The sequence below is a fragment of the Macaca fascicularis genome, chromosome 14 (genome assembly GCF_037993035.2).
Source record: "Macaca fascicularis isolate 582-1 chromosome 14, T2T-MFA8v1.1".
In the NCBI taxonomy this organism is placed as follows: Eukaryota; Metazoa; Chordata; class Mammalia; order Primates; family Cercopithecidae; genus Macaca; species Macaca fascicularis.
In genome coordinates this window covers 29,621,855-29,647,459 of record NC_088388.1, presented here as the reverse complement: position 1 = coordinate 29,647,459, position 25,605 = coordinate 29,621,855, and the positions used below count along the sequence as shown (strand labels likewise).

The 25,605-nt window shown below is 43.9% G+C and overlaps 1 protein-coding gene and 2 long non-coding RNA genes across 11 annotated transcripts in view; 1 reads left to right on the top strand and 2 right to left on the bottom strand.

Moving 5' to 3' along the window:
* Positions 1 to 2,638: 2,638 nt before the first annotated feature.
* Positions 2,639 to 12,744, bottom strand: LOC123568619 (uncharacterized). Of its 3 annotated transcripts, XR_012423331.1 has the most exons (4): positions 12,627 to 12,744; positions 12,389 to 12,463; positions 4,048 to 4,147; positions 2,639 to 2,865 (listed from the first exon to the last, which is right to left on the bottom strand). It is a non-coding gene; the product is annotated as an uncharacterized lncRNA (long non-coding RNA). The 3 variants fall into 3 exon arrangements; XR_012423330.1 differs by lacking the exon at positions 4,048 to 4,147; XR_006692025.3 differs by lacking the exons at positions 4,048 to 4,147; positions 12,627 to 12,744 and having other exon boundaries at positions 12,389 to 12,523.
* Positions 12,745 to 13,028: 284 nt separating this feature from the next.
* LDLRAD3 (low density lipoprotein receptor class A domain containing 3) overlaps positions 13,029 to 25,605 on the top strand; it is a 327,921-nt gene continuing 315,344 nt past the window's right edge. For all 7 annotated transcript variants that reach the window (XR_012423327.1, XR_012423328.1, XR_012423326.1 and 4 more), the window contains exon 1: positions 13,029 to 13,095. Coding sequence is in view for 4 of the 7 variants with exons in the window: in XM_074013956.1 (XP_073870057.1) it covers positions 13,050 to 13,095 (46 nt within the window). In the remaining 3 variants the exon portion in view is untranslated. The remainder of the gene's footprint in view (positions 13,096 to 25,605) is intronic.
* On the bottom strand, positions 14,617 to 16,752 carry LOC141408457 (uncharacterized). The gene is made up of 2 exons (XR_012423332.1): positions 15,673 to 16,752; positions 14,617 to 15,367 (listed from the first exon to the last, which is right to left on the bottom strand). It is a non-coding gene; the product is annotated as an uncharacterized lncRNA (long non-coding RNA).

Here is a 25,605-nt window from a genome sequence, read left to right as displayed (position 1 = left end):
CAGTCTCTGCAGGAAATATGTCAGCTGTCTCATTGCTATCTTATTTAAAGTAGGACAGACACCAAGCTTGAGAAAACTTGGACAGGAGGACTCAGTGGTAGAAAATGCAAGCAACCAAGTCAGTCTCAGTCATGACTCACAAGCTCCAAATTCACTTATGGAATCATCCGGTGAAATCAAATTGATAGTGAGAACAGGGCGCAGCAATGATCAGAAGGAGCCCAAAGAGCTCTAATGTCATTTTTGCAGCCTTTATTCTTGGTGTCTCCCTGAAGACCATTTACTTGGAACCTAGACAGGAGACTAAAGTCTGTGATCTCTGGGTTTGCTTAGCTCTGTAGACAGCTGGTACATCACATACAAAATATTACCCCACGCTCTCATAGTGTGATGAGTTGTTAATAAATCCATTCCAAATTCTTGGTTCTCATTCCTCTGAATGTAGATAGACTGGCTGAATATGGATGTATCAGCTCTGCTTATCACTCTAAATGTCATCTGTCTTTAACTTTATCCAAAACAGTTTTATTTTGCTTCAGAGAAAGCAGTGTTCTCAACTTGTTGAAAATCCAAGCCAAGAAGAATCATAGAATGAAGAATTATGCTAAATATTTGGTCCTCAGCCTTCCTGGAGCTGTGGCACGAAGCATCCGTGGCCTCAATATGTGTTGGGTTTTCCTTGGAATAATGAATAACACGTGTGCTTTTAAAAAAATGCATGTACATTTGACAGTTTTGGGATAGGGAACTGTCCATAATTCTGTCTCCTCAAGTCATTACAAGACATTTTCCTGTCTTTCCATATTTCCACAGAGAGAGTGTGAGTGTATAAAAAATTTCCTAATATTGTTTCTGTCTCGCTCTCACCCCATCCCCAAATAGTTGCTTTTTTTGGTTTGCACTCTTTCTGAAGTCCCAGTATAGGTGGTATTTTAACACGGTTTAAAGCCTAGACTAAGGATTTGAACAACAGTTTGAATTTTCAGCCATTTCTTAACTCTGCAACTTTTAATAAGGTACAGATTCTTTTTCTGAAAATGAGAAAAATAATAGGTGCTGCCTTGGCCTCCCAAAGTGCTGGGATCACAGTTCTAATGATGGACAACAGAGTAGGGTTGAAGTAGGAGGTGGGACTCAATGCCAGAGGCGGGGCTCGGACACCAGACCATACTGGGAATTAGCTAAAACAGGGCCGGGGTGGGAGCAGCTTTCCAATCAGACACACCCACCAGTGTGCCATGTCAGTTTACCATTACCATGGAAACACCCAGGAGTTATTGCCCCTTTCTGTGGTAATGACCTGATGACTCAAAAGCTACTACTCCTTCCCTAGAAATTTCTGCATAAATTGCCCCTTAATCTGCATGTTATTATGTGGGTGAGTATAAATGTGACTGCAAAACTGCTCTGAGTTGCTACTCTTTGCCTACAGGGCAGCCCTGTTCTGCAAGAGCAGTCACTGAGCAGTACCACCACCAGCGCTGTAACACTGCTGCCTCAATAAAGCTCTTCTCCTACCCCTGGCTTGCCCTTGAATTCTTTCCTGGGCAAAACCAAGAACCCTCGAGGGCTAAGCCCCACTCTGGGGCTTGCCTGCCCTGCATCAGGGTGACTCTAGTTAACGATATGTTTCAAGGTAGCTAGAAGAGAGGACTTGAATTGTTCCCAGCACATAGAAATGATAGATACTCAAGGTGATACATATGCCAATAACCCTGACTTCATCATTATACATTCCATGCATGTAACAAAATATCACATGTACCCCATACATATGTAAAATATTATGTATCAGTGTAAAAAAGTAGCATGCATGCTCCTCCCACCAAAGAATTGAGCAAATGAATAAATGAATGAATGGTAGTTATTTGCTATTTTCTAGTAGTTGTGATCAGAAATGATATTCAAAACAGAGGGCATCAACTAGTTGCATGAAGCTTTAATCCCAAATGGTCACTGCATCAGGGAGCTCCAGGGGTAGCTGGGGTGATATGGGAGGCACCCAGGGGGATCAGCCCCCAACTGGTCCAGAGGTGTTTTATTATTCAACAGTTGACTGTCTGTATTGGCGTTCTCTGTCTGAATGTAAGCCCTGCTTGTCAACACTGGAAATAGGTCTTCCACACTCTTTCCCAATCCCTTTTTGACCCCAAACACCAGCATTGGCAGGATGACTGAGTGGGATGAAGGTTCTAGTCAGTGACCATAGAACTTTTTGCCTCCTCAGTGCAAAGCCAACTGGCCCGTATCAGTATTGACTTCAACTTTGTCTTCTTTGGCCCTGCACTGTGAGATCTGAGCCACTGGCTTATGCAGCCAGCTTCCAGTATTACCACTGCCTGATCTTCTTCTACCTTGGAAATTTTCATTTTAACTACTCCGTAGTTTTGCTATGATCAGGCTTATGGTGATAAGGCAGTGGGTTGGCACACTTCTTCCGATGGACTAGCTAGGGCACATGTCCTCCTTCCAATTCTCTCTTAAATTGAATCACTCCTCTGGCTTGGCCAGGACACCAGCTTTGCCAAGGTGACTTTATTATGTGTATCCTGGTACACATTCCCTTTTGTGTATGTAGCTCTGTTTCCTGGCATCATTATTTTTGGTAGGATTGGGGTTGATTTCTGGCTACGTGTTATTTTTCCAGCTAAAATATTTTGTTCCTGCACTTCGACATTCCATGAAGCTTTGTGAAAACACTCGTCCTGCTTCGGAAGGTTGTTTGTAGAGGGTTATATTGCCCTAAACTTTTCCTTCCAGGCCATGGTGCGATTCACAGGACTGAGACGAGCTGCAGCTCTGCTGCTCATTCACTGCAGGACTTGGGGCTTAAAACTTGATTTTTGTGAGCCTTTGTTATCACACCTGTAAAGTGGAGATAAGGAGAGAACAAAAGAGATAATGTGAATCGAAGTACAAAGCAATAGAACGTAGTCATTCATTCTACCGCACATCAGCCATAGTTCCCGACCATAGGGAGCTATGGATTGATGGGGGAAATAACACATTAATAGTCAATTAAGATACAGACTCAGACGTCCTACAAACAGGGATAAATGCAAGGTGTTATAAAAGCACACGGGAACAGGGCTGAACTCAGTCTTGAGGGGTTAGAAAAAGCATAGAAAGAGTAGGAATTATTAATAGTAATGATAGTTAAAATTAGTGGGGTGCTTACAATTCACAATTGCAAAAATATGGAACCAGCCCAAATGCTCATCAATTGACGAGTGGATAAAAAATTGTGGTATATGTATACCATGGAATACTGCTCAGCCATAAAAAGGAAAGAAATAATGGCATTCGCAGCAACCTGGATGGAATTGAGACATTATTCTAAGTGAGGTAGCTCAGGAATGAAAAACCAAACATTATGTATTCTCACTTATGAGTGGGAGCTAAACTATGACGATGCAAAGGCATAAGAATGATAGAAAGGACTTTGGGGACTCAGGGGAAAGGGTGGGAGGGGGATGAGAGATAAAAGACTACAAACTGGGAACAGTGTATACTGCTCAGGTGATGGGTGCATGAACATCTCAGAAATTACCACTAAATAACATTCATGTAACCAAAGACCACCTGTTTCCCCAAAACCTATGGAAATAAAAAATAAATGAATAAAAAACTAGTGGGATGCTTCCTGTGTGTCAAGTAGTATGCCGAGCATGATCTCATTTAGCTCTCACAAAGTGTGCCCATCTCATAGAGGTTTTAATTCTCATTTTATAATCAAAGAAACTGGTCCAAAAAGCTTCAGTAAGTTGCCCAAGGACATACAATTAGGTGGCATGGTCAGACGTTAATTTAAGTTGAATTCCAGAACCCTTGCTTTTAACCACTAGGCAAATCTGTTCATGCCATGCCCCTGCTTAAAACTGACCATTTGTGGCCAGGCGTGGTGGCTCACGCCTGTAATCCCAGCACTTTGGGAGGCCAAGGCGGGTGGATCACCAGAGGTCAGGAGTTCGAGACCAGTCTGGCCAACATGGTGAAATCACATCTCTACTAAAAATACAAAAATTAGCTGGGCGTGGTGGCACACACCTGTAATCCCAGTTACTCAGGAGGCTGGGGGAGAAGAATCACTTGAACCCAGGAGGCAGAGGTTGCAGTGAGCTGAGATCGCACGCCATTGCACTCCAGCCTGGACGACAAGAGCAAAAACTCCGTTTCAAAAAAAAAAAAAAAAAAAAAGACAACAGAAAAAAACCCTGAGCATTTGTGACTTTCCATTGCTCATAGGATAATGACTAAACTCCTTTATATCCCTAAAAGTTTCCTGCCCAACCCTCTGGTCTTACTCTTCTACTTTTCTACTTTTTCTACTCTTCTACTTTTCTCTGCCCCCCGCCCATGGTCATCAGCCTCAGCAGCAGATCATAAACGATATACTCAGCTAAGGAGTCTGAGCTTGTCCTATCACCAACAGGGAGCCATGGAGCTTTTAAGCAGATTGAACAGGAGCAAGACAAGACCTGAAAACGCCAGTGAGGAGGCGGTTGAAGTAACCCAGGCACAGGTACATGGGGGTGTGAACTAAGGGACAGAAAGAGGGAGGGAGAGGGAGAGGGGTGAATTGGATTTAAGACACATTAGCTTATGGAATCTACAAATCTTGGTGACTGATGACGCAGGGGAGTCCAGCAGAGCGAGGACTCTAGGCTTATAACCACATTTCTAGATGTGGTTAGATGACAAGGTCTTAGATGACAAGGTAGAGGGCACTAGCTATTTTTAAGGAGCTGCTATGAATGCCTAACAAAAGCAAACAACACCCACGATCTGCGTTTTTATTACATGTATGCTGCAAGGCCCTGAAAGCTGTACGATAATTTCTGTTCCCTGTCCCTTTTGTTCACTCCCTTCCACACTGAGTGTGGGAATTCACTGAAAGCTCAGCGAAACCCATCACCTCTGCCACACCCCCGCCCCCTGCCCAAGTTGAACTACAAACCCACACATCAGTCCCAGGTTAGCAATCTAACAGTGCCTGAAATTAAGCATTTAAACATTAAAATCAATCAAGCCCAAAGAACCTAACTTGAAGAGGTGTTTAAAAGAAGTAGGCTGAGGTACACCGAGAAAAACAACTTAAATTATTAAAGTGGAGTTTTCACCATGCAGGAAAAATGTTCCAATAATGTCAGATTAAAAATGTAAATCTATTTATCTTCCAGACGGTTTTTATGAGAGCTCTTATTAAAATCAGCTGCCTATCTGTTTGTCTGTGAAACAGAGTTTGTTACTTAGGGAAGGTAGTCAGACCCAGGCATGCTGGAATCATTTTCTCACATTTGTCACCGACTGAATAGCTCCTGTGACTTCTGGTTTGTCAGTTAATTACTCTATAAACTTTCCCACTGAAAACGGAGGTCTTATTTTGTGTTGTTTTTTCTTTCTTTCTTTCTTTCTTTTTTTTTTGTTTTTTGAGATGGAGTCTCGCTCTGTTGCCCAGGTAGGAATGCAGTGGTGTGATCTCGGCTCACTGCAACCTCTGCCTCCAGGGTTCAAGTGATTCTCCTGCCTCAGCCTCCCGAGTAGCTGGGACTACAGGTGCCCGCCACCACGCCCAGCTAATTTTTGTATTTTTAGTAGAGATGGGGGTTTCATTATGTTGGCCAGGCTGGTCTCGAATGCCTGACCTCAAGTGATCCACCCGTCTTGGCCTCCCAAAGTGCTGGGATTACAGGGATGAGCCACTGCACCCAGCCTCAGTGTTGTGTTTTTTTCTGAATCCAAGTGACAAATGTTCATGTTGTCTAAAGCGGATTTTTTCCAATTTATCTCCTTCCTCTTGACCCTGTAGTGCATTTGTAATTCCAAAATTATGACATTAATATCACTTCCATATCAACGAACTTTGTGTCTAGGTTATATGGTTAAGAGAGCTTTGAGGCAGAATTAGTCAGATGGAGAAACCATGAGGAAAAAAAAGGCCTTCATAAGTCAGTGATGGACAAGACGACTTATTTTCAACTATGTTGCCAGAAACTCCAAAGGGTCATGTTTTCATTCATGAAATAAAATATTATCTATATCAGTTCGGTTTAATAGAAATATGTTGTGAGCCCCTATGGAAGCCACAAATGAAATTTAAAATTGTCTAGGAGCCACATAATAAAAGCACAAAGAATTATGTAGTAATTTTAATATTGTTTTAGTTAATTCTATATATTCCAATACATATTTCAATGCAATGTAAATCCTACTGAGATCTTTTACATTCTTTTTTGTATTAAGTGTTTGAAATTCAGTTTGCATTCTATAGTTAAGAGCATATCACAGTTGAGGATAGCCACATCTCAAATGCTCAATGTCAGGAGTAGCTCATGACTACAGTACTGCATTCTGCAGATCTATGCAGTTCAATGACAGCTTTCCCCATCAAATTGATAGACCAAGAATAGGTTTATACATTTAATAAATCTACCTTTTATTCCAAATGAGAAAGAAAATGAAATGTGACTATGGGAAAACCTGGCCAAAATTTCTCTTGCTACCCCGCACGTTAAATTTATTTTTCCTATCATTGTTCCTTGGTTTCAGGTCTAGTCACGTATGAGAAATCATCCTTTTAAGGGGGTCGACAACTTCATTCAAGGGACAATAAAACTAAGGCATTAAAATAAATAACCAACTGCACATTTTAAAAAATGAGGGGTAAAAATGTCAGTTTCAGATGGTGCAAAATTTTCATTAATATATGTCAGCAGCTCTCTTTTCTGCAAGCTTCTGACTATATTAAACATGAATTACAAGAACTCTGTTGGTTCCCAGCAGTATTTTTTTGTAGATTAGTATGACAACTTAAAAATATATAGATACATTTGGCAGCTCTGGGACGACTTTAATTTCTAGCTGAAAGAACTCTCACGCTCAGCATGTTTTGGGGGTGGGTGGAGGCTACACCGATTAGATGCATCCTGAAAACTTTTCTAGTTTTCAGTTTTCTAGTTTGTAATTGTATTACAAAATAAATCAAGTTCTGTTTGATGTGCTGAACATCTTGAGCTTTCTAGCTCAAACCCAGTGAACACATTATCTTCGAAGCTGCAAATGCATTTTGTGTTTTATACATTGGGGATTATTTTGCTGTAGTAGGCAGCATGGTTTGGCATGGTATTGTGGGAACCTTTTAGAATCAATAGGATCTGCTTCAAATCTCAGTTATTCACTGGATTATTCGGGGGAAGTCTTTAATTCTCTGAGCCTCAGATTCCCCATCTGTGTAAAAGAGATAATAATGTCTATTTCAAATACTATTGTAAAAATTAAATGTGATCCTAAATATACAATGCCAGAAGCAGGCACTTGATTAATGACAGTCCTCTGTTCCTGCCTTTCTCAGGGTAACTGGTAAGTGAGATTCAATGATGTTAAGTATTCACAGACCTGATGTTTGCTGTAAGGCTTTGTATTAGTTGTCTTTTGCTAAGTAATAAATTAGCTCAAAACTTAATGGTTTGAAACAACAAACATATATAATCTTGCAGTTTTTCTGGGTTGGGAATCTGGACACAGCTTAGCTGGGTACCTTTGCCTTAAGGTCTGTCATGAGGTTTTAGTAAAGCTGTCAGCTGGGGCTGTAATTTCATCTGAAGGCATGACTGGGGAAGATCTGCTTCCAAGCCCACTTCTGCGGTTGTTGGTAGGATTTAGTTCTTTGTGAACTCTTGGGTTGAGGACCTTAATTCCTCACTGGCTGTGGACTGAAGGCCTTTACAGTTCTTTGTCACATGAGCTTTTCCACAGGCAGTTCACAACATGGCAGCTAGCAAGAGAGAGAGAGACCAAGGATAGGAGCCAGAGTCTTCTTGCAACCTAATCTTGGAAGAGACCATCCCCCTGCTTTTGCCATATTCTGTTTGCTAGAATTGAGTCACTAGGTCCAGCAACACTCAAGGGAAGGGAATTGCACAAGGGTGTGAATATTTGGAGATGGGGATCATTAGGGGCTGTCTCAGAGCTTGCTGACAGCAGGCTTTTCTCCCTGTTTTTTCTTTTCCAAATCAATTTCAGGCAATACAGCAGGCTTTTTCTGCAGCTTTAGCCTTCATGTTTCCTGGCCTTACTCCTCCCTCACATGTAGGTTCTAAGTCTGTAATACAAATAAGAGCTGAAAACACCTGAGTTATACAATAAGGAACTCTGCTAAATGCTTCACATAGCCCTTATGACATCATACACCCTTATATTATATGCCCTTACATTATATACTCTTATGACACTACATGATGTGGTCATTTGTTAATTTAATACTCATCTACATCTCAATATACTGTGAGCTCCCTGAGGATAGGGAATTGGTTTTGTTCACTGCAGAAATCCAGAGCCTACAACAGTAATAACTGTTTGTCAAATAAATAAAGGAAGGAGAAAGAGTCCTTTTGCTTCACACAACAAACCTAGGAGGTGGGTACAGTTCTTATGCTCATTTCACAGGAAATTGAGACTCAGAGATACACTGAGTTTCTCAGCCTTACATAGCTAGGAAGTAGGGGAACCTAGGACCCCAGGTGTATCAAGCCCCCTCAAAGCCCATTCTCTTAGTTACCTGAGTCTGTGGCCTCCTGCTTTTATGTTGGGGGTAGAAAGTGTGTGTGTGTGAGTGTGTGTGAGAGTGTGTGTGTGTGTGTGTGTGAGTGTGTACGTGTCAGAGAGTGTGTATGTGTGATGTATCTGGGAGGGACTTAGCGATCTTCTTATACCAGGCAGCTTCTCAGTAGGCAGTTTCCACCACCCACTATAATCTGGAGTAGAGTAAGCCTTCCTTGGCTGAATCCTCAAGTGAATTTCTATTTTCTTCACATATTGGAGAGAAGAATGAAAATCGGATGAAGGGAAGGGAGAGCAGAGAGCAAGAAATATGGAACCATAGAAACCATGAGTCACAGAAGTGACTGGGGGAGTTGAACGTCTCCTACTGTCTCTGCCTGATTTTTATGAAGTGAATCAAACTAAGGCAGACTTGGTGTCAGTAAACTTTTTATAGGTAAGGTTTGGTCCTTCCAGTGTCCCTGCTCCTTTTATCTTCTTGTCAGTTGCCACAAGTTCCTACTCTTATTCAAGTTTAAATATATTTTTTTGAAAGTTTGAAAGGTCTGCGTCTTAGGCGCTTTGTGAGAGAGGTAAGACACTGACAATTAAAAAAAAAAAACTATGATAACAAAACTAACATATATTGAGTGCTTACTATGTACTAGGCAATATTCTAAGTGTTTCCCATGTACTAACTTATTTAAAAGATCCTATAGAACCATTAAGTCAACCCTACGGATGACCTTAAAGGTAGATATACTAGTTATCTATTACTGCATGTGAATTATCCTGAAAGTTAGTGGCTTAGAACAGGAATGAACATTTATTATTTCTGCCAGTTTCTGTGTATCAGGAATTTGGGAGTGTCTGGGGGTTCTATTCCAGCTCACTGCAAGGTCAATCACGTTAGCCAAGGTACAGTCATTCAAAGACTTTACTGGGGCTGGAGGATCTACTCCCAAGATGGTTCACTCCAAGGCTGGCAAGACAGCAGGAAGCTCAGTTTCTTCTCATGTAGACATATCCACAGGGGTGCTTGAGTGTCCTTACAACATGGTGGCTGGCTTCCCCCAAGCCAAGTTATCAAAAGAACAAAGGAGAAACTGCTATGTCCTTTTTGACTCAATCTTGGAGTTATCTGCTGTCACTTCCACAATAGCCATTGGTCACATATGGCAGCCCCATTCAGTGTGGAAGGACACTGCACAAAGGCATGGATGCTAGAAGGTTAGAAGCTTTGAGAGCCATCTCAGAAGCTGGCTTCCACAACAGTTGCCTTGTAGTATGTACCAGAACTACACAAAAGCTAATGCTTCTTGAGCAATTACTGTGTGCAAGGTACCATACTAGAGACTTTATATATATTATCCTTTTAAATCCTGGACAGCAACTCTAAGATCCAGGTGATACTGTAATCCCCATTTTACAGATAAGGAAACTAGGACTCAGAGAGGCTAATAACTTGCACAAGGTCATAGAGCTAGTTTGTGGCAAGAGAAATGAGCATAGGAGCACATCTCAGACATACCACAAGTTCAGTTTGTGCTATTTTCACCTGTAATGTTGCAGGGGCCGCTGTGGGGAGTAAATGAGAAAATGTTTGCAAACTACAGAGCATTGTATGGAGGCCCACAGAGAGAAGACATTCTTTCTTCCCTCCTTCAGCAATGTGCAACCGTGTCAGAAGCACACATGCATGGTCAGAGTGTCTCTTGGTAAATAAGAGACATAAACCACTTTGTTTTTGATTTTTATTAAACCAATCTTAAAAAAGATTGATTGGATCCATAGGACGTAAACAATTAGCACTGAAATCTCTCACATTTCCTGGAAACTGAATTTTTTTTTTTTTTTTTTTTTTGAGACGGAGTCTGGCTTTGTTGCCCAGGCTGGAGTGCAGTGGCCCGATCTCGGCTCACTGCAAGCTCCGCCTCCCGGGTTCACGCCATTCTCCTGGCTCAGCCTCCAAGTAGCTGGGACTACAGGCGCGCACCACCACGCCCGGCTAATTTTTTGTATTTTTAGTAGAGACGGGGTTTCACCGCGTTAGCCAGGATGGTCTCGATCTCCTGACCTCGTGATCCGCCCGCCTCGGCCTCCCAAAGTGCTGGGATTGCAGGCGTGAGCCACCGTGCCCGACCGGAAACTGAATGTTTTGTGCTTGGAATTCTAAAGAACTGGGAAAAAGGAGAGTAATAAAGTATAAAGAATGGTTTCATCTCCTGCCCAGCTTATATGGTGAGGAGGAGGTTGGCAGTGATTTAGTATAATTACAAAAACAACAGTTGGGCCGGGCACAGTGGCTTACACCTGCAATCCCAGCACTTTGGGAGGCTTAGGCGGGCAGACACGAGGTCAGGAGATGGAGACCAGCCTGGCCAACATGGTGAAACCCCCGTTTCTATGAAAAATACACAAATTAGCTGGGCACAGCAGCAGGCACTTGTAGTCCCAGCTACTCGGGAGGCTGAGGCAGAAGAATCCCTTGAACTCGGGAGGCAGAGGTTGCAGTGAGCCGAAATGTGCCACTGCACTCCAGCCTGGGAAACAGAGTGAGACTCTGTCTCATAAATAAATAAATAAATAAATAAAAACAACAGTTGACCTTAAATAAGGTTTTACATTAGTCCAAATGATTTCAAAAACATTAATATATTTAAAAGTGTGTGTGCCTGTGTGCATGTGAGAGAGAGAGAAAGAGAGAGAGAGAGAGAGTCAGAGTGAAACTTGCAAAGTAAGGAAGTCGATGTGCCCAAAGAAACCTAAGGAAACAAGAACTATAGCACTGGATCAGTCGCATTATCTTTCCATATCCCTAATGTTTAGAGGCAAAAGAGCAGCTGTAGGAGAAATTATTTGCTTATTCACCCCCTCAGATATTGTTATCAAAGGCAGGGGGCCTCTTCCCAACAAGCTTCCTGGAACAATGCACATACTCACATGCACAGGAAATTTTGCATAAAATTTTAAGGGCTTTAAAATTCCTTAAAGCCCATGGGACAATGTCCTTAATATTCATCAATCCCAAGATAAAAGCCCTGAATGCCAAATCATTTAGATAATTGATTTATATTTCCATATGTACTACGAACTACGGAACTTGTTAAACTTTCTTCCCTTATATCACATTTTCTCATTACCTCGAACTATCGTTGGTATTTTAAAATTGTGACCTGATCCATTTGAGCCTTTATGTTTCCAGACTACGGCAGGCAATTAAAAAGTAAAGTAATTGAATCTTAACACCCTTCAGAGTGTCTCCAGGGCATCCCAAAATCTGATGCAGGCATCCCTTTTATAACTGCCCCTGTACCCATACCTTCCCCTTTCCTTCAGCCAGGTGCAGTTTGTGTAAAGTAAACTTAGCCCTTTCGAGGGGTGGATTTTAGGGATGCAGTTCTATTGTTTTGACAAATGTATACAGTTGTGTAACTACCACTATAATCAAGATTAGAACAGTGGCACTGCCCCCAAAAGCTTTAATTTGTTGATCCATTTTATCAGTTGATGGACACTTGAGTTGTTTCCAGTTTTTGGCAATTATTTGCATTAGTCTTTTGCTTTTTTTTGGGGGGGGGTCGGACAGAGTGGAGCACAAAAGCGTCATCCCCTTCTTCCACTATCTAAGTCTTTTGGGACTTTTCACCAGTGCCCTCTAGAAGCAACTGCATTGGTGCAGCTATATGTTTTGCATTGAGCCTTTCATGACCTTTTTTTTTTTTTTTTTTTTAATTTTACTTTTTCCAAATTGGGTCCCAAACGTTCAACAGGTCAAGGTGGACACTATGCAGACAAAATAACTCGTGTGGTCCACCCTGTGTGCATGGAAGGTGTCAGCTGCTCTTACCTGTGGCTCCAGGATCATCAGCCTTGGAATCAGCCACGATGGTAAAAATGCAGAAACTCAGGCTCCACGCCAGATCTACTGAATCAAAGAGTCAGTATTTTCACAAGATCGTCAAGTGTGCCGGATGCATATTAAAGTTTGAGAAGCACTGGTATTCCACACTCGCTACTAAAAATATACTACAATTTTCTCATAAGATTTGGCCCTTTAAGTTTTTCTCTCTCGGTAGTAAACTCACTTTGTAGTTTGAGTAAAGAACTCAAGTTTTGGGCTGGGCGCTGCATCTCGCTGGGTGTGGAAGCAAAGGCAGAAATGAGAGGGACAAAAGGAGGCAGAGAACAGAGTCCAGGCTGTTAGAAGACCCCCGCGGCCAGACCCGGGAGGCGACGAGAGACCGAAAGGGTGAACCCTCCGCCCCTCTCGGCGGCCCCTCGGAGTCAGGACACCCAGGGTAGGATGCCGGCGGCCACGCGCAGCCCAGGCGCTTGCAAAACTTAGCGGAGCCGGGCCGGGGCCGGGGCCGGGGCCGGGGCCGGGCCCTGGGCGGGCTGGCGGGAGGAGGGACAGGCGGGAGGGCGGGGCCGGCGCGGCGAGGGGCGGGGTCAGCGCCGAGGCCGCGGGGGCAGCGACGGCGCCGGGCAGCGGGAGCGGCGGCCGCGCCATGTGGCTGCTGGGGCCGCTGTGCCTGCTGCTGAGCAGCGCCGCGGGTGAGTCGGGGGGCGGCCGGCGAACTTCCCGCGGGGCAAGGGGTGCGGGGCGCGGCGGCCGGGTGCCATTGCGTCCCCTCCCGGGCACGGGCCGCTCTCCGGGCGTGGGTGTGCGCGGAGGGCGGACCCCGGCGCCCGGCTGGCCGGGACCCTGCGGAGGGGCCGCCGCGGGGTGCGCGCCGTCCTATTGTGTGGGCGTGCGCGCCGGGTCGTGTTGTGCTGTGTGCGCGGGCGGGGCTCTGTGCGGTCCGGGTCTGGGGAGCCCGGCGGCTGCCCCGATTGGGCGTAGCTCGAGTGTGGCTGTGTGTGTGTTGTGTGTGTTGAGGAACGGAGGCGGGGAGAGGAGAGGAGAGAACTCTTCCCTGGTCTCGTCTTCCCAGACGCCCGGGCGCGCGCGGCTGCGTTAGCCTCCTCGGGGCCTCTTCCCGAGTCTCTGGCGTGCTCTCCGTGCCTCAGTTTCCCCACTTGCACCGCGGAGGGAGTAGGAAAGCTGCTTCCTTTCATTCCTCTCTGGGTCTGTTTGGTTTGGGTAAAGTGAGTTGAAGCAGGGCCGGATCTGGGAATTCTTCATTTTTCCCTCTGATCCTGGGAACCGAAGCTTTATTTAAGACGTCTGACCACCCTGCTTGCCCGGCGATAGGCGCCCTGACCGGCGAGGGGCCCTGGGAGAGGACACGGGGCTTCATCCGGCGGCCCTTTGAACTTGGCATCACTACCGCGTGTGCATCCCGGGGCCTGGACCGCAGCAAGCCTGCTTCCCTTCCAGACAGCGTGCTGTTCCCAGGAACTTTTCTGCTGATGTGGGCACGATCCGAATTCCAGCCTGGGAGCCCTTCCTCCTCTGCCCCTGCCCGCCGCCCACAGCTGTCAGCTGTCCCTCCTGGGCTGGACCCGCCCTTGGTCCTTTGACGTTTATTTCTGGGCATCTGATGCCCAGAATGTGGGTGACAGGGCCCAGTGAACTTTCTTCAGTAGAGTCTTGCCTGCCTGGCGTTTGTGCCATCCGCATATCTAATAGCTGCCCTGTTTTGCCAAGTGCTTCTAGCAGCTTGGCTGTCGAGGTGTCTTTGGTGGTGTGTGGGTTTGCTAAGTTGAGGCTCACTTCATTCTGAGCTGTCCCTTGGAGATATGAATGCGTTAAAGGGAACTATCCCCTCTTCCTTGATGTCCCTGGTCCTGGGCATCCTCACAGCCCACTAGGCAGCCTTTCCTGCTCTCAGACCCATGACATCATCTCCTCTCCTCTGATACCCCATTTAGATGCTTGTGGGTTTGCTGGGCTTCCAGGGAGGGGCTAGACCTCCTGGTGACTGCTGTGGATTTTTAACCAGGTCTGGGTGAGAGTGCCCTTAAATTAGTACACCTGGGGAGAGAGTTCTCACAGGACATTGGGCACCCAGGAGCAGGTGTGAATTGTTTGGAGGCTGTTAGAGCAGGTCGATTTCCAGGGCGTCTACAGACATGAAGACCTGTTTGGATTCACAAATTCAATTTGTGTAGCTGTGGTGTGTCCCCTCATAGCATCTGAGAAGGACAGCTGGCTCTTGTGTGTGCCCTGGGAGAGCCACTGTGGCCAAATAGAAACTGTTATTTATTGCATCTCCCAGTTGGTACTGGGTTGCTTTAGTTGAGTCTCCATCTCTGTAAAAATAGTTGTAAAGTTAATTTTGTCCCTCTCTGGTCAGCAGTGGCTATTTAATGTGTGTGTGTACATCTAAAATAGGGCTAAAATAAATAAAATGGTCATAGTGGGGAGTGGAGGGGTAGGGGGAGGAATAGCGTAACTGTCCCCAGTGCGTTTTCCATTATCTGAGGGCTTTGAATTACCTTTACAGTTGCTTCCTTAGAAACATCTAGGCAGGTTGGAGTGTGTGCATCTTTCATGTTACATTAAGCATCATCTTTTTAGCATGGACTTCACTTTGACCCAAGTGTTGCCAGAAACAGGGCTGGTCATTTTTCCTAATGTCAACCAGATTCTCCTGGGCGCCCAGCCCATAAGAAAAGCCTGTTTGGTTCAGTTTGGGTTTCATAGCCAGACCAGAGACCCTAACCCTCCATCCCATAGCCTGTGCTTCGATCCTCTTCTGGGAAGTTGATAAAACAAGAGAGATTGTAAAAGCCAAGACTTTGGATTTCTGTCTCCATCTGTTAGTCTGTGACAAAGAATCCCGGGGTCAAGGTTGAACCCTAGTTAGAGCCTGGGTCTTTGTGGGGCTGGAAAGCCACTGACATTCCAAGAGCAGTTTGGAGGCCTTTTTTATTCAGGAACCTTCTTTTTTTTTTTTGAGACGGAGTCTCGCTCTGTCACCCAGGCTGGAGTGCAGTGGCCGGATCTCAGCTCACTGCAAGCTCCGCCTCCCGGGTTTACGCCATTCTCCTGCCTCAGCTTCCCGACTAGCTGGGACTACAGGCGCCCGCCACCTCGCCCGGCTAGTTTTTTGTATTTTTTAGTAGAGACGGGGTTTCACCGTGTTAACCAGGATGGTCTCGATCTCCCGACCTCGTGATCCACCCGTCTCGGCCTCCCAAAGTGCTGGGATTACAGGCTTGAGCCACTGCGCCCGGCCCAGGAACCTTCTTAGAAACCTTCTTGTGTATTTTTTTCTTCCTTTGTTTTTATTTGTGTTAGGGAAGTGAAGCATTGATTTTCACCGTGACTATTTTTTAATGTATCCTGCGAGAGAGACTCAGCCCGGGTCACGTCATCTGATGTCCAGTTTTCCTGCATGTGGGTGCAGTCAGTGGGTGTAAGTGTGTAGGGCTTGAGATATTTCCAAAGGCGGCCATGCTGGGTGATGGCCCCATCTTCTCACCTCCTCCAGGACTGACCTTGGCCTAGACCTTCTGACATTGTTTATCAGTGAAAAGGCTTGATTTTCCCGTGTGTACTCCCAGCAGTGAGTATTGACCTTTTCTCCTGCAAAGATCTGCTTAGTGGTGCGAGGGATGGGTTTTGTTGTTTTTAACTAGCTGAGTGGCTGTGCACAGCTCAGCACAGCTCAGCTCAGGAAGATGAGGCCTAGAAGAGGCCTTGTACACCAGAGTACAAATAAACACACCTTGTTGCTTTTCATCTTCAAAGAGATGTGACTGAGGCTCCCTACTGGGGTGTGAGATGTTTTTTCCTGACAGCCAACTTAGGCCATTTACTCTGGGATAGGTGGGGGAGGGAGAGAGATTAGAGTAGGAGAGGGTGGGGTGGTAAATTCTGGGCCTTGAAGAGTGGTTTAGACACCTTTCAGCCAGTCTGCAGGATAAATTGAAAGTGGACTTGTCACCTTTGTAAAGCAGTTTAGAGAATTTGGAGTTTAGGAACACTTATAATCAAGTAATTTCATATTAAAGAATTGGCCTTAAGCCGGTGTGGTGGCTCACGCCTGTAATCCCAGCACTTTGGGAGGCCAAGGCGAGTGGATCACTTGAGGTCAGGAGTTGGAGAGCAGCCTGACCCACATGGTGAAACCCTCATCTCTACTAAAAATACAAAAATTAGCCAGGCGTGGTGACGTGTGCCTGTAATCCCAGCTACTCTGGAGGCCGAGGTGGGAGAATCACTTGAACTTGGGAAGTGGGGGTTGCAGTAAGCGAAGATCGCGCCACTGCACCCCAGAACAAGATTGCCTCAATTAAAAAAAAAAAAAAAAGAAAAAAGAATTGGCCTTTACAGCCTTGCCTGTTTGCGTGGGCAAGGGGAAGAGAGGGAACCCACTATTAGTGAAACATCTCCTGTGTGTGAGATGCTTTGCTCATTACTTTAAGCACATGATCCCATTGAAACTTGCCAAGGATATCATGTGGCAGGAAATCATTGTGTGGTTCAGGAGAGACTGATAATACCCAGGATACCACAATAAAGGCTGAAGCCTAGATTGTAACTTAAGCTTCTCCTTGCCCCCAACCTGGGCTGTTGCCGTTCTGTTTCCAGCCTTCCTGCACCATGCTTCCATGCCTTTCCTCCACATCACTCTTGTGAATTGACAGAATCAATGAGATTGTGTACATGAATGCTCCCCCTCCCCATATCTGTTCACTTTGTGGTCACTGCCCAGGATTTATTCAGCAGAGACATCAGCTTTCTCTGCAGGACACTTTGGTGTTCATGGTAAATACATAAAGTACATCTCAATCCTTATGTGAAGGTGAACCTTTTTCAGAATAACTCTGGTCCTTTTGCTGTGTGTGTGGGTGAGTGACAGACACGCTAGGCGGGGACATGATACCAGCCAGGGTTCGATTTCTTGACCCGAATTGTACTCACATGGGGCTTCGTTTTTATTCTTTGAGCTCTAAATTCATATTTCCACCCTTAAAATGTGTTTATTGTATTTTAGAATTAAAAAAATAAGTACAGCATGGACATGCCTTGGAGTGATGGAACTGTTTTTAGCTGTGGGATTGCCCCAGGGACGGATCTATTTTTGGTTGTTGGGTTTTCTTGTTTGTTCTTTTTCTCCTCTTTCTGTCTTAGAAATACTTAGGAAATGCTTGGGCCATTCTAACCATGCAGTTTTGCTGTTGTTGTTTTGCCAGTGTCTCTACGTGACAACCAGGGAGATTTTTAAGTTGTCTGCTCGTGTGTGTGTGTGTGTGTGTGTGTGTCTGTGTGTACGCATGTGCATATGTATAAAACTGCCTTCTATTGCTGTGAAAATATCTACTCACTTGGATGCTAAGGAGTGCCTTGAAGATGTTTGCTGGGAGAGCAGCCAGGTACTTTTGATATGCCATATTTGCTTGTCACATCGTTGGCTTGATGTTTAATATATCTTAAGATAGTACGTGGATGTTTATGGCAGAGTAACTGCTTGGTCGGGGGGAATAGCAAAAGTTTACTTGAGGTATGATTCTTAGGGCTTTTGGAGGTGGTTTCAGGGATGGGGTTAGTCTCGGACAGGGTTTCTCAGCCTTGGTACCAATGACACCTTGGCATGGATAGTTCTTTGTTGTGGGGGCTGTCCGGTACATTGCGGGATGGTCACAGCAGCATCACTAGTTCTCGATGCCCATATTGGCTTCCTCTTCACCCAGAGTGGTGATGGCCAAAACTGCCTCCCGACATTGCCACATTGCCCCTAGTTGAGAACCCCTGGTCTAGGGTGGATGCATCTTGAGCACATTTCTGTGCATCCTAAATGTGTCTTCTGGATGCAGGGGGTCAAGACGCCATCCTACTCTCAAGGGCCTTTGGGCTTTGGCTTTATGTTTTGTAGCCACACAGTTCCATGGGAAAACCCATTCTTAACCAGAAATGCCCTCAGCACTGACCCTTTCCCTCTCGCTTTCCTCTTGTGTTAAGAGTGAAAACTTCTGGAATTTTCTATATGTGGTTTCCTTGGGAGAGACATATGCAGAGAAAGCAGGTGACAGGCAGGTGACAGCTGACACCAAAAGCCACCTGGTTCCCTGAATGTTAAACCTGGGAGGTTCACTATCCCTGAGGGCTGCAGGAGCACAAGCTGCCAGTTTGCCTTGGAAGCCTTGTGTTGAAATCCTAACCCTGGAAGTTCCCCTTCCTCCACTCCACAGAGTAGGTATTGTTCTTCTGGGCTCCCCTCTCCCTCCCCATAATTCCTTCTCCCTTGCCATCAAAAGGCCTTACAACTTGAGTCGTTCTGCAGGTGCTTGGGAAAATCGTCTCTACCAGCAGCAAGCTGTGTGTGTGTGTTTTTACAAGTTTTCATCTTACACTTTTTTTCTCTAAAGTCTCTTTGTTGCTCTGTGTCGCTTTATAATAACTTCAGTTCCTTTAAGACACTTTCCCCTCCAGCTGTCATTTTGCTTCGCTCTGTTCCAAACTTTCCTTAAGAATTGTACTTCCACCTCTCTTCAGACTTGCCACATAACTTATCTGCAGCTGTCTTCTTTTGGGCATGAATTCCCAGGACGCAAGGTGGCACCCAGAGGAAGACGATGGCTTCCTGGGGAGAAGTGCACATTGTCTCAGTTCAGAACCATTGGTCTCAAACCATACCCTCTTGGAAAAACCTTCTCTAGTGGGGAGCTCTAGCTTCCTGAGTGTGCAGATATCATTTTCTTTGTCTTTGGATAACTAGAAATGTCTTAACGTTTTATTTGGTTGTTCGTCATTGTGCCATCAGCTCTGCCACACCCAGGCACTGTGTCTTATTTCCAGGGGTAGGCAAAGCCATGTAAAACTTGTTCTTTGCCCTCAAAGACCCAAATGACCCGCTGATGGAAATGGGATTGTTGACCTTCTTCTTCCTTATCTGAGAAGGGTAGAGGCTCTGCGCCAGCGTTATCTCGGAGGCATTTCTAAACAGGAGACGTACTGATGGATCTTGGACCTTGATGGGAACACAGAGCTGTGAAGATGTCACAGTGCCCAGGCAAACATGGGTACTGCATCTTCAGGGATATTTAATCGATGTGTCATTCTTGAACAGGTTTCAGAGGTGATGACACGTGTCCTAGTTTGCTTCTTTAGGTTTCCAGATAAAATATTGGTATACGTGTATTGGTGCTCTGCGACTTTTCCAGCTCTAGGCTTCTGAGGTTTGAGCTAGAAATGTCTTCTGTGGCTTTTGGACAATAGCCTTCTTTACCTTATGGTCATACACAATATATACGTGTGTACATGTGTGTGTGTATACCCTGGTTATATATGTACACTGTATGTATAAAACCTCTCTTTTAAATCCTGCTAGATTGAAAACTCCTTGAGGGACTGGGATCATATATTAAATGTCTATGATACTTTTTCTTTTGTGGTGTTTAGAAGAGTGAGAGTGACTCCCATTCATTGAAGGTTTACTCTGACTGGCAGGGTGGCAGGACTGTGTGTGCCTTATTTTGTTGTAAACTTCTTGAATGTCAAACACTGCAAAAATAGTACATGGGGGCCAGGCGCAGTGGCTCATGCCTGTAATTCCAGCACTTTGTGAGGCTGAGGTGGGTGGATCACAAGGTCAGAAGATCGAGACCATCCTGGCTAACGTGGTGAAACCCAATCTCTACTAAAAACACAAAAATTTAGCCAGGAGTGGTGGCATGGATCTGTAATCCCAGCTACTTGGGAGGCTGAGGCAGGAGAATCACTTGAACCCAGGAGGTGGAGGTTGCTGTGAGCCGAGATCGTGCCACTGACTCCAGCCTGGATGACATAGCGAGACTCCGTCTCAAAAAATAAAATAAAAATAACTAAGTAAGTAAATAAATAAAATACACAGACTGAGTACGTGCTTATGATACGAAATTCAAACAAATTAGAAGTAATGGCAATAATAAAACGTTAAAATCTTCCTTCATGTTCCTTTCCCATTTCTCTCCCCTCCCTTAAGTAACTACTGTGAATCGTCCGGTATGTATCAATTTTTTTTAACATGGATTTATATTTATATACAGATACACACACAGACATAATTTAATGAGCTCCTGCTTGTCTGTATCTGTAGTTTTTTGGCTGACTGTTTAACTCAAGTACTATATTTCATCAATTTTATTTTGAGCCGTGTGAGTGGGTCACATCTGTCTCCTGTTTAGACATTTCAGTTATTCCCAAGCAATTTGGCAGTTTCCCTCACCTTCCCTTGCTTTGCTCGGCTCTTGAGCAGACACCCCTTTTGCTGCTCTCAGAAGTACAGCTGATACACCTTCAGTTATTCGTGTTTTCCTCTTTTAAATCTCTTAAAGCGCTGGCTCTTGCTTTGCAAGAAAATACGGAATTATAGTCATTTCTTGCAGTGAGAGATATTTGCTTCACTATTATCAAATTCATGCTGTTTCCCTACCTCTTTGTGTATACACGAATGTGTTTAATTTTTCATTTCAATGCCGCATTTTAACATCATCTTTTAAAGGACATTCCAAATAGCAGGTCAGTTCAACCTGTGCAGCACCAGCCATGCACATAACTCGATGGAAGTGTTGATGTACGAACAGCTGTGAGCAAGTTTACCCAGGCACTGCCAGTGACCAATGAATCACAGCTTCCACACACCCCATGCTTTTAGAAGATGCAGTTGGCCATTAGGTATGTCCTGATGTCAGAGACGTTACAACATCAAATAAATGTGTCTTCCTGGCCATCTTTCTTTCCGCTCTTATATACCTACCCATTCTTTTAAAAATAGCTTTCCGGGATGTGTACATACTATAATTTATTTAATAATTTCTCTGCTGGTGGATCTTATTTCTTTTTCAGAGCAGTTTATTCAGGTAGGTAGTATGCTCTACCATTGGATAGATGAGGAAACTAAAAGGTTCAGTGACTTTCCTAAACCTTCGACCAGTAAGAGATAGTTTCAGAATTGGCATGTGGGTCTGCGTGGTCTCCTAACCACTGGCTCTGCTGCTTTGGTATAGAATAGAAATCCAAGTCTGTATTTGTTGGGAGAAGAATCGCACCATCTACCTCGTGCTGGAGAATTCCAGCATTGCATAGGGATGTCAGTATTGACTCCATGCTTATCGTATTGGATAGAATGATTTGTTAGAGAGCCATTGGAGTGGGGGGCATCTCAAGTTGATTTTACTCAAATGGCCTGTCTGTCTGATAGAAACTGCTGTTCCCCTATGTGGAGAACGTATCAGTATAGGGGTTTAAATTGGCTTTTGCAGAGACTCAATTTATTAAAAGAAACAAAAATAAGAATAAACAAGTTATTTTAGCACCATGACACTTGCCTTTGAATATATTAATGATGGAGACAATTTTTCCCCCCTTTACGGGAATATTTTGTTAGAATACCCACCAAAAGGCTTTCTTTTCCCCCAGCACTTCCCTCAAATAGTACTGGGTGCCAAATAGAAGGACCCACTGTTCAAAAAGTCCGGAAATAGATTTTCCAGACAAAGATATAGCACTGATGATAATGCCTCATATCAAAAGAGAATTTAAAGTATTGTTAAAATTACTTTCTGACCCTGAGCTTAAGCTTTTAAGCTTATATGGTCCATGTATGAGAGAACGTTCCTGAACTAGAGATTGATGTTCTTTATTGTGGAAGCAGAAATTTTAATGTGTCGCTCCAGAAAGAAACTAGAAATAATTGACCCCATCTTGTTGCTTCAAACTAAGGGGCTCTTGTGAGAAAGTAGGCAGTGGTGCCTTGTGAGAAAGTAATGCCACAGGGCCGTAAAGTGTTAACTACAGGCAGAGCAGAGTGAACCCCAGGATTTTAAACTCACCCCCAGGGCCTTTCCAGAGACCTGAGAACTGGACTCTCCTTTTAGTGAGTCATTGTGATATCAAGAGACTGGTGATAAATTGGGTGAATTCACTGTTGCCCAAATCGAACTGTGATTTTTGACAGACAAATAGCGCAGTGTGCAGACGATGTTGTCTCTGTCCTGGAGAGCAGCCACAGGGAGGGAGGGCAGGCCCTTTAGCTTACTCTGGAACAGGCCTTGGGCATCCGGGTACTGCGAGGATAAGGAATTTATGAATAACTTGATTTAGAAGACTTGCAAACCCAAGGTGCCAGTGTTCCAGGTGGCAGTGGTACACTTATGTGTTTGTTGGCATAGAGAAATGAAAGCATAAAGGGTGTTTAATTTTATTGCATTAAAAATCCCTTCTCATTATTATAAGACCCGGTGAGTTTGGCTTGGGGAATGTCAGAAGTGTGTCCTCTTTGATGGCATTACTGGAACATTTTCCTTCAGCTTTAGCTTTGAATCAGAGCAGTGTTCTCCAGGCGTCGTTAAACTAATTGGACATGGCTGAAAAATGAGCCCTAGTCACACTTGTAGTTCCACAGTCAGTTGAAAAAAGCCCCTTGATTGATTTGGAAAGTTCTAAATTTAACTTGTTTTTTTATTATAAAAATAAAATTGAGGGAATTTGGGGAGGGAATGAGTGATTAGCAACACAGGGTATTTCATCAGAGTTCAAGCCGTAAAAAATGGTTAATGCTAAGAGTAACCAGAACAGAACTAAGTAAGGTGTTTCAAAAACAGATTGATTAAAACATTGGCATCAGCTTGATTAAAAAGTATGAGACCAGCAAGTGAGCCCAGCTGGCAGGAACCTGGGGAAACAGGATTGGAATGAGTTGGTGCTTACTACTGTAAAAGAGATAAAGTTGGAAAGAATGACTTTTACGTTAAGAATATTTGGTATTAATGAAAGATAGAACTAATCTTGTAAATGTTATAGTGAAACAATAAGCATTGGTGGATCCTGTGAAGGGCAGTGGTGATATAAAGGTTTAGCATACCCAGAGTTCATTTATGTTATTCAAGTAAATGATAATACAAGAAAAGCTAACAGATGTCAAAAATATCATAGGGTTCGGTTTTTGAATAATGAGCATACCAGAACAGTCAGAGATATACAAAATATGAATATATATATAAATATATATATATATATTTTCAGAGAAAGGAACACTGCCCAGAATTGAAGGGCAACATCAGCATCTTTTGAAAGTACCCATAAGATGTGACTTGGCAACAATCCTGAACAGAAAAAAGAATTCTTGTTTTCCTGTGTCTAAAGCTCCGTGAGGCGGGATGCAGTCTATTGTGTTTTTGATGTCTATCTTATTTACTGTTATACTCCAGAACCTGATTCAATGCTTGGCATAGTGTTAGGCACACAGTAGGATTTCCTCTAGGTTACCTATAAGAAGGAATGGAGGGGATCACTAAAGACATGACTATGACTTTGAAAAAGAGACGGAATTGGGAGAGTCAGACTAAGCCATGGTGAATGAAATTTACCTGGCCAAGCTAATTCTGCCTTTTGGTGAAAATTGCTTCTCCTTCGCTGGAGTTTAGAACAGTCTCATTGATCTTCAAAGACTTGGAAAGATCTTTACAAGATATCCCTTGGCTTAAAAAGGCGAAGAAAAAGAGGCCTTTGATAGGGCAATGTACTAGAGCAGTTTAAAATCAGGTGATAAATTAGATTCACTATGAGACTAGCATGTGACGTATCAAAAGGGCTTCTGACAGGCTAATGAAAACTGCTATGCATCTTAATTCCATCTGAAGGGAGTTTACATAGTTTACTTAACAAGTAGGGGAGGTCACCAAGAGGAAATAAAGCAGGTCTGTTTTCTAAGATATCAGTGTTAGGCCGGGTGTGCTGGCTTACACCTTGGGAGGCCGAGGTGGGCAGATAACCTGAGGCCAGGACTTGGAGTCCAGCCTGGCCAACATGACGAAACGCTATCTCTACTAAAAATATAAAAATTAGCTGGGCATGGTGCCACATGCCTGTAATCCCAGCTACTCAGGAGGCTGAGGCACGAGAATCACTCGAACCTGGGAGATAGAGGTTATAATGAGCCGAGATTGCGCCACTGCACTCCAGCCTGGGCGACAGAATGAGACACTCTCTCTCAAAACAAAACAAAACAAAAACAGTATTAAACACATGAAATAGTAAGGAACAGTTGGTTATCTTCTGGTCTAGTTTAAAAGGAAATAAAACTTTGCTGGTCAAACCACCCTAATGATTCCAGGAAGGAAACACATCAGTACATATAACATTAAAGGAAAGTGGAAGGCGATATAAATACGCCAACTGAAGACTAAATATAAAGCAAGATGTTACTAATTCTTTTTAAAAGAAAACACCTATCTACTCACTTTAGGACACGTAGTAAAATCCAAGAGATAATAGAGTGAAAAATTAAGGAAATAAAATCTATTATGTAAGGACTACTTTTATGGTATCATATAAGTAATTTCATAGCATTAAGCATTAAAATAGATAAACAGGATTACTGCAAATGACAAAAGGTTCATTAAACAACAAATATCTGATCATCCCACATAAAAAGACATGAAGAATTAGGAACATAATGAAAAGGGTATTGAAGATTCTCTAAGTATAAAATTAGCTGGTGCTTGCCAAGTTTTCGAAAGTTAAAATATTTAGAGAATACACAGTTCTAATGTTTTAAGTAAGGTCTGTGGGTATGGGGAAGTGCTCATCAGGTGCTGAGGACTGGGTGGTTTGTGCAGTGGGAATGGTGGGTGGGACTGACCCGTTCCTTGAGGAGCCCCCAGGGGCCTTTCCTACACATACCTGCTCCCTGGATCTACAGAAGTGCTCACTAATGGAAGCTATGGGGATAAAATCCTTCCTGCTAATGAGATGAGAAGTTTGATTAACTAACTTTGAGTTGGGCTTAGTGAGCCTGACACCAGTGGCTGCCCAAGAGTCGTCTGCTGGTGGGAATTTACAAGAGCAACTTCGGGCCTCTTATATGGATAGAAAGAGGATTTAAAGGTTACTGAGAAGAAGGTGTATTTTTGTTATGTATTATTAAGCATTCACATTATTTAAATTGTTTGATAACAGAGCTGGGAATGGTGGCTCATGCCTGTAATTCTAGCTACTAGGGAGGCTGAGACAGGAGGATCGCTTGAGGCCAGGAGTGGAGACCAGCCTGGGCAACATAGCAAGACCCCCCATCTCTAAAAATAAAAATCAAAATAATTATTAGAAAACATTTTCCTGGTTGAGTATAGTGTATTTTCTCTTTTAAGATTTTACCATATGGATTGTGTAGAGCTTTGCTACTCTTAATGTAG